The sequence below is a fragment of the Pteropus alecto genome, unplaced genomic scaffold (genome assembly GCF_000325575.1).
Source record: "Pteropus alecto unplaced genomic scaffold, ASM32557v1 scaffold185, whole genome shotgun sequence".
NCBI lineage: Eukaryota > Metazoa > Chordata > Mammalia > Chiroptera > Pteropodidae > Pteropus > Pteropus alecto.
Genome location: NW_006438088.1, coordinates 3,977,501 through 3,986,794, shown reverse-complemented (window position 1 = coordinate 3,986,794; position 9,294 = coordinate 3,977,501). Strand labels below are relative to the sequence as shown.

The window sequence follows — 9,294 nt, the reverse complement described above, 5'->3', positions numbered from 1 at the left end:
ATAACTCACAAAGTGATCACCCCACTATATCACGTACCCCTTTTCCCCTTTCATATTTATTACAACATTGTTGACTATTTTTCTTATGCTACACTTTATATCTCCATGACTATTTTGTAACTACTCATTTGTACTTAATCCTTTGACTCTTTCCACCATCCTCCCAATTCCCTCCCGTCTAGTAGCCCTCAAAATATTCTCTATATCTATGATTTTGTTTCTGTTGTTGTTGTTGTTTATTTTGTTCTTTAGATTCCACATGTATGTGAAATCATGCGGTATTTGTCTTTCTCTATCTGACGTACTCCATTCAGCATAGTACCCTCTAGGTCCATCATGCAATATCTTTTTCCATCTCCTTCCTTTGAGTCTGAAGTGAGTCTCTTGTAGGCAGCATATGTAGGAGTCTTGTTTTCTTATCCATTCAGCCACCCTATCTTTTGGTTGGAACAATTAATTCTTTTCCATTTGAGTTACCTGTTGATGGGAATGTAGTTATTACTATTCTTTATTCATATTGATACATATTTTTTCTTCTTAAAGAAGTTTCTCCAACAATTCTATAATACTAGCTAAAAAGTGATATTAATGGAGGATCCTATTAAAAGGGAGAAAATGGACATTTTGGTTCCTTTCAGGATTTTTTCCCCATAATAAACAGTGCTACAGTAAATTTCTTTGAAATATATGCTCTTCTCTAGGTTAGATTTCTTTATTTGGGATTACTGTGTCAAAAGTTATGCATTTTCAAAATTATAATAGATATTTCCAGATTAGATTAATATCCAAAATGTGATATAGAATCCTACTTATAATTGTTTTTTATTATTGCTTATATTTTACATTATTAGCACAAAATATATAAAGGCTTTTATCTAAATTTTAAAACAAGACTCTTTGTGGTGAGTTACCACCGTGTCTTTAGCTATTAGAAACTAGAATTTGACATTTACTGTATTAACATTTGTTTATTTGGGTAAATGGCTTTTCTTTTCTAGATTGTTATTCAAAAAAATAGGTTGTCTGAAAGTCAAGAAAAAGCGGTAAACCTGAAGAAAGACTTGGCAGAGATGCAGGAATGGATGACACAGGCGGAGGAAGAATACTTGGAGAAAGATTTCGAATACAAGTCACCAGAAGAACTTGAGAATGCCGTGGAGGAAATGAAGGTAAGGCTGAGACAGTCAGTGTCTACAGGCTTCCTATGTCCCCTCCTCCCTTTAAAATCCATTCAACGGTCAATCGTCCTGCTGTAAAGCGTTATATGTACAGTTGACTCTTCAATGACACAGATTTGAACTGTGTGGGTCCACTTATACATGGACTTTTTTCAATAAATACTATAAATATATTTCTCTCCCTTATGATTTTCTTAATAACATTTCCTTTCTCTAGTTTACTTATACAGTATAGAAAATATATAACAAAATTGTGTTAATTGACTTTATGTTATTGATAAGGCTTCCAGTTGATGGTAGGCTATTAGGAGTTAAGTTTTTGAGGAGTCAAAAGCTATTCGTGGATTTTGAGTGCTTGGGGGTGGGTCAGCACCCCAAAGTCCTGTGTTGTTCAAGGGTCATTCCTTTCTCTAGTTTACTTATACAGTATAGAAAACATATAACATATTTGTGTTAATTGACTTTATGTTATTGATAAGGCTTCCAGTTGATGGTAGGCTATTAGGAGTTAAGTTTTTGAGGAGTCAAAAGCTATTCGTGGATTTTGAGTGCTTGGGGGTGGGTCAGCACCCCAAAGTCCTGTGTTGTTCAAGGGTCAGCTGTACATTTCATCTTTGATTGTAGCATTCCAACTTAAAAAAAAAAAAAAAAACCTGGGGGTAGGTGCGCATGATATGATTTTTGCATGTTGAGAATCAAAAAGGATCAAGACATCACCTTTTGGAATTAATAATCAGATGAGTTGAGTCCATGAAGGCCCTTGAGACGTTTTATTTCATTAGAACCTTGAGGAACCACAGAGACCGAGTCAAAAAAGTAGTGGCATCAGACACATTCACAGTCTTGTTCAAATATCACCTCTATTTCTAAAAACTTTCAGGAAGAATTATTTCATTAGGAACAACCGAGACTTCCCAATTTGGTTGGGGCTTATCCTTGATTCGTCAATTAGTTCCAGTTAGTTTTTCCAGTTAGTACATGGGACACACATGATTATAAAAATTTTGATAGAGCAGGTAAGGGTAGCAGTAGGAATGCTGTTGGGGTCACAGGACGTATTTCCAGTGAACTTATATTCCTATGTCAATAGCACTGAATGATCTCTTTTTTAAATATAATAAAAGAAGTAGGCATCATTCCTAAATTTCTAAGACTGCTTCGAGGCTCCTTTAGTGTTCAAGCCAAAGAAGATAGGATAAAGGGCTAATTTTAAAAATAAGATTGAGCAACACATTAATGTTTTATGCTGAAGTTTATACTTGTCTAAAAGTATAACTAAAGCAAAAAATCTCTGTGCAGCTATTTTATAAAAGGATTATATTTCATCAATGCATTATTGTATATGAGTAAAAGTAAACATAATAAGGAATTTTTACTGTAGTTGTAATATTTTCATTGAAACATCTTTTTTAGTATAGCTTTTTCGGAAAGCTTTAAAACTATTTAGTAATAAGGTATTTTAAAGATAGCCTACCATGTAAGAACCATCTTATTTCATTTGTTCTTTTCCTTTACACTATTGGCTTTTGTAGTTTTGTGGTTTCTTCAAGTCACTAGAGATGAGAGTTTAGAAGAATAAAATTAAAACTCTTAATTGGGCAACATTCTATTTATTTTTCTTCTTCCAAACAACCATTAGGATTTAAAAAAAACCCACTACACTTTATTATTTTATCTAACCTGGGGAGTTTAAAACTATTTAGCAGTAAAGAAAATTAAAAGAGAAAATGAAACTCTGTTTTTGGTTGATTTTTCCTGAAAGTGAGACTATTCTAAGCAAGGAGTGAGAGTCAGGAAAGAAGCTATTTCTAGATCCGATCTTTCTAGTATAAATTTATCACCCTTGAAAAGCTGTCAATTATTGGCAGGGTAGATATACCTATGTTACAGCAGAAAAAAAAATGTTTGAATAATTTTAAAGGATACCTCCACCACAGTGCATTTCAATTTTTTCCAAACTTCATTTCCATCTAATATGCTCAGACCTCTAGTGGTTAATTAAAATTAATTGAAAATCGTGGGCCCAGACGTTAAAAGTACTTGATGTCAGTAAGCATAACTTAGGATAACTTAGGTGATAACATTGCTTGTTATTAAATGAAAATGTTTGTGTGGGATTGTGTACATTGGGACCTCTCATGAGCAAGATTTTATAGTTAGCATTTTTATTTCAAAAGCACTCTCTTCAGTGATTACCTAAATAGCGTTTCAAATTAGTTACAATCGTGTAAACATTTTCATTTTGGTTTATTTAAAAAAAAAAGGAAAGAAATTGCTTACCAAGAAAAGGAGACAATTTTCAAGTTCATCTTTTCTTGGAACAGAGGGCGAAAGAGGATGTGTTGCAGAAGGAGGTGAGAGTGAAGATTCTCAAGGACAACATCAAGTTACTGGCTGCAAAAGCGCCCTCTGGTGGCCAGGAGTTGACATCGGCGCTGAATGTCGTGCTGGAGAACTACCAACTTCTTTGCAATAGAGTTCGAGGGAAGTGCCACACATTAGAGGTACGGTATTTTTTCAGCGATGCATTTCTGAAATTCAGATTCCGTAGTGTATGGGAAAAAAATCCCTCCAGTTTTCTTTTTAAATCCTGGATCATAAAGGACAAGTAGTTCTTGGATAATAGGTTGATAAAATGAAACAAAAAAATTAGGAGACCAAGATCTGCCCTTAATTAGTGGAAGGTTTTTGGGAAAGACATTTAATATCTTTAGACATTTTTTTTAATGTGAGATCAAGGTTGCCATATCAAAGATGGTCTTTAGGGTTAATTCCAGTCCTAAAATTCTAGAACAATATACTGCGAGCATCTCTTTTGCTTTGCCTGGTTAGTACAGAGAGATGAATTGAAGTTATTTAGAGTAGTGTCTAAAGTTAGAGTCGTCTGAAGTTAGAGTCCAGGCTCTTGGGTTTAAGATGTAGATGATGCCATGAGTTTTTTTTTTTTAAATAAAATTAAGTTTTTGCTTGTTGATTTTTATATTCATGTGACTTTTGTTATATCTTATTGCAAAAAATTAAGAAGCATTTTAATTTATAAAAATTTAATTTAAATTCAGTTCAACCTAAAACAAATAATTGTATTGTGGTAAATCCTAAAATAATAAACAACCACAACTATAATATTTAAACTAATTCACTCATTACTTATTTGTTCTGAATTTATTTTGTGCTAAGAAAAATATGGATAACTGAGACTAGTTAATAAGAAAGCTACAACTCAAAATCACATTCTTTAATATTAATATATTCTCTAACAGAAAACACCTGAGGTTAATCATTTGAGAAATTAAAACGATGTAACCATAAGATATTATATTATGCATGCCTGATTTTGACTCTTGGTGAATGATCTTGGAACTGAACTTTACTACAGTCTTATCCATTTTTTCTTCTCCGTCATAACCACCCTTGATTTTGCCCTTTTTTCTTTTCCAATTTCTTTATAGCCAAATAACAATTCGTAATATGTTTACATCATGAATGGGGTCCCTGAATTATCCCGAGCTAACAAAAGACCGTGATGTATTCTGTGTCATTTCTTCAAGCTGCCCAAAGGTGACAATTTGAGAGGGAGGAATGAAATAAATATTTCGAGGGTTTGGAAGTGATTCTTTGAGAATCACTTTTAGAATGACTTTTAGAATTACTTTGGAATTAGTTTGAGAGAAAAGAAGGAAAAATGCAAGAAAAAGATGATATAGATAAAAGAGAAAAGATGAAGCCTTGATATCTTTGAAATGGGAAATGAAATGGAAATTCTTTTAAAATTATAGCAGAGATTACCAAGGGATCTTGGGCAGAAATAGCCCAAGTTTCTAAATTAGAGTAAAAAGCTTTTCTTCAGAAAAGTCCAATTTTATTATCTTATAACTTTTAGACTCCTTTAAAATGTTTTAAATCATGAAATATTTTAGACTTAGAGAAGAGTAGAGATAATACTACTAACACCTACATACAGATCTTTCAGATATAACTAATGTTAACTTTTTACCATATTTTCCCAGATCTTGTTTTTAAAATACAATAAATTAGTATCACAGAACCTGTTTCCTTCTTTTCCATCTCATATCATCTCTTGATCCCGGTCTCGAAGTAATTATTATCTGGAAGTTGGTATATATTCTACCCCACCATGTTTTTGTATTTTTAATGTATACACTTGTGTTTCAGTTATCAATTGCTACGAAATAAACCTCACCAAAACATAGTGGCTTACAAAAACAAGCATTTGTTATTTCTCATGATTCCGTGGGTCGATTTGGATCAGCTGGGTGGCTCTTCTGCTCCATGAATAGCTCACTTAGGTAGCTGCAGTCAACTGGGAACTTAGCAGGGACACTCATGATGGCCTCTCATCCTCCGGGTCTCTTTTCGACGTGGCCTCAGTTTTACAGCTTCTCTACAACCTGGCAGCTGGCCTTTAAGGAGAAATCAGGAGCTGTCAGTTCTCTTAGAGGCTAGGTCTGCAGTTGGGCACAGCGTCAGCTCAGTAGCATTCTTTTGGTCTAAGCACGTCACAAGGCCAGTCCACATTCTAGAGAAGGAGAAATCAATTTCACCACTTAATGGGAGTAGTGGCAAAAAATTTGTGGCCACCGTTAATCTACTGTCGTTCACTCTCTGGTCATTAATTAGTGACATTTCTCCCCCTGCAAAATGCATTTACACTCTCCCATGGACTCCCAAAGTCTTATCCAGCACAGCAGCAAACTTGAAATCCAGTGTCAGATGCAAATGTGGCTCCTTGGAGCTGTTTCTTCAGGTGTAGGTGCTCGGGTGTGGCACCTCTTGATCTGATGACCTGGGCACTAAAAAGATAAGTTGCCTGCCCCCCTTGCACCCAACATACACTGATGAAACAGGCATATGAAAACTTCAGCAATAATTCCCATTCAGAAAATTTGGGGCAGTGGAAGGCAGTCACTGGTGGTAATAGTGACTCTGAAATTTAATAACAGTTAGTTCTGAAATCTAGCCAGACATGTGTCGTCAGGGCCCCTTACTCCAGGAGCTGGGACTATTGATTGATTAGGGACCAGTTCTGCTTCTTGGGACTGCTTCTCTGAGAGCCATCCTTTTATGCCTATGAGGTAGGGCTCTGCTTGCAGCCAAATCGATTTCTCAGTCTGCTTTCCCCGCTTAGAAATTTGAGTGACCAGATGCGTCTTTTCTCTTTTAGTCTCATTCACAGGTTGGCAAATTACAGCCTGAGGATCAAATCTGGTTTGTAGTCTCTTTCTGTATTGCCCGTGAGCTAAAAATAGTTTGTATATTTTTAATTTCTAAAGAGTTGGTAAAGACAAAACAAAATACATACAAAATAAGCAAAGGACAATCTGTGGCAGAGACCAGATGTAGCTTGTGAAATTTAAAATATTTACTATCTGGCCTTTTATAGAAAAATGTGCTGAACTCTGGCCTGGTTAGCATACCTCATATGGATCACAGGCTAGAATGGGCCTTCTCTCATTTGGGGGTCTGAAAGAGAACCAACCCAGGAGGCTCCATGCTGAACTCTTTCTCCTAAACTTATCCATCAAATAAGCTCCTTTTGTATAGGGAAGGGGCTTTTCCTTCTATAATTCTTCTCCTAGAAAGTGGGGAATATAAATTCATTTTTCCTCCCAACCCCCTGAAACTCCTCATAGGAATGGGGAATAAGTGATTGCAGCTAATACAGTGAGTATAGTGTAACTCCATTTTGGGTAAAAGGTGGGTCTCTGCATATATAGATACATTCATATAAATTCAGAAAAAAGTTGGAAAGAGTATACATCCATTAGTTCTGAGTTGGAATAGGATGGACTCTAGGCAATTCCAAGTTGCTATACAATTTTCAAAAGTGTTATAATTATGAGCACTTTTACCCTTCTATATAGAAAACAGACAAATAATATTTCCCCCCTGGTTGCTTCTACCAATTATATAATTTTATTTTTGACATTTAAGTAGATCTTTGGAATTTATTTTCATAGAAAGAGTAAGGCAGCTCATTCCTCTTTGCCCCCACCTTCCTCCACTTGGTCTAATGTAATTTATTGAAGAATTCGATCTTATTTTACTTACTCAGAATTCCAACTTCATTAGTTTTTAAATCCTCAAATATACTCATATCTAAATGAAATGGTTATTGATCAGGGAGAATGAGTAACACTAGAGATACATGCATCTCTAAATGACTCCTTATCCCATTTAACTTTTTTCTTGCCTACTTTAGGAGGTCTGGTCTTGTTGGATTGAACTGCTTCACTATTTGGATCTAGAAACTTCCTGGCTCAACACTCTGGAAGAGCGAATGAAGAGCACAGAGGCCCTGCCTGAGAAGGCAGATGCTGTCAACGAAGCTCTGGAGGTGGTGGATATTTCTTCTTGTTGTGGTGAATGAGTTTTAAAATGAGGAACATAATGCCTTATGCCAGCAAGTGCATTTGCTCCCTCAGTAGTTTTCAATGTAGCTTTCATTGTCTTCCATTGCCTGAAGTATTTACACAATCATGCATATTTAGATTATTGGGTGACCCGCTAACTTAGTCTTCGAGGTGGTTAGTTGTTTGCTAATTAGTATCTTTTAGACATTATAAAGCACTCTAGTGATTTTCCAGTTGGTTTTTACCAGTCCCTGGATAAAACTCCCTTGATATGTTATTAGGACAACTGCTTTCTTGTTTCTTCATAAAGTGATTTTCGTTCCTTAGATGTGGCAATGACTGTGTTTGCAGTGGCTCCTCCGTTATCTTCAGATGTGAAAAGTTGGAGGACAGGTTGGAGAGGGCAGAATTAGAGGTGTAGGATCCTGTCCTAGGAGCTTGTCCCCAGGCCTGGATCTGAGCTCCTTAAAGCCAAGAAATGTACCTGGTTTTTCTTTGTTCCTTAGTTATCAACACATCGTGTGGCACATGATGACTTAATAACTGCTTCTTAAATAGATAAAAATGTGAAGAGAATAGATTTGCTTTTGTTTGTTTTGTTTTGTTTTTAAAGGGGAGGAACAGAGTAGATATGCTTTTAAAATTGTAGGCACATGATGTGGTAATTAAGAAGATGACTGAATTGAAGATCAGAAATAAGACAAATGTACCTAAACTCCAGGAGCCAGATGCTCTGCTGGAGGAAAGATGTCATTTCTCAAATAATATAGCAGAGTGAGAGATTGAGAGCATTAAAAAAATGTGAAAGCTTATTTTAAAAATACTTATTTTCTTAACGTGAGAGTTGAAACGTGCATTCTAGAAATTTGGAAAATGGAGAAAAGTATAAAGCAAACTCTAAGATAAACAATTTCTTCTTAAACATTATTTTTTAATATATATATGCTAGAAGGTAATATATTAGAGTAACGAGATGAAAAGTTTTGGAATCGTAAGGTCTTTGGAGCCAAATTGGAGTCTTGGTTCTTTTTACTGTGTATATATAGGCAAATTATTTAATCTTTCTCAACTTCAGTTTTCCCATCTGTAACATGGGAATAATATTTAGCTTTGTGATTAGGTTTATGTATATATAAAGTATGTGCATGAAACAGTGCCTAGTATATGTTATAGAAAAATGAGTGTCTGTTTCTAGTAATATAATCAATAACAGTCTGAGATAATTCTGCTTGTATGGTATTGTTTTCTGCTTTTAAACTTTGTAATATACCATGAACATTTTCCCATATAATTAATAATTATTGAAATTATTTTATGGAGTTACAGTATAATATCATCATTCATGCTGAGTTCTTAATTTTATGTATTTTTTTTAATACCATGATGGATATTTTTGTGAATTAATCATATCTGATCTTGTTCCTTAGGTAGATTTCTAGAAAATGGAATTATTTTTTTTAAAAAATGGACATTTTTAGGGTCCTTGATACATTTTGCCTCAGTAAATGCATTATTTTTTTTCCCCTGTCCCCATCCAGTCTCTAGAATCTGTTTTGCGACATCCAGCGGATAATCGTACCCAGATTCGGGAACTTGGCCAGACTCTGATTGATGGGGGGATCCTGGATGATATCATCAGTGAGAAACTGGAGGCTTTCAACAGTAGATATGAAGAACTGAGTCACCTGGTGAGAACTGGGACAGGAGTGAGTGTTTGTTAGGTGTTTGTGATAGGGAGCTGACCT

At 35.1% G+C, this 9,294-nt stretch overlaps 1 protein-coding gene across 10 annotated transcripts in view; it reads left to right on the top strand.

The window, feature by feature from the left end:
- The window catches only part of UTRN (utrophin), a 446,938-nt gene that overhangs the window by 156,039 nt on the left and 281,605 nt on the right, over positions 1–9,294 (top strand). For all 10 annotated transcript variants that reach the window (XM_025049288.1, XM_015592099.1, XM_015592098.1 and 7 more), the window contains 4 exons: positions 999–1,169; positions 3,503–3,682; positions 7,399–7,533; positions 9,088–9,237. In XM_025049288.1, coding sequence (XP_024905056.1) covers positions 999–1,169; positions 3,503–3,682; positions 7,399–7,533; positions 9,088–9,237 — 636 coding nt within the window. The remainder of the gene's footprint in view (positions 1–998; positions 1,170–3,502; positions 3,683–7,398; positions 7,534–9,087; positions 9,238–9,294) is intronic.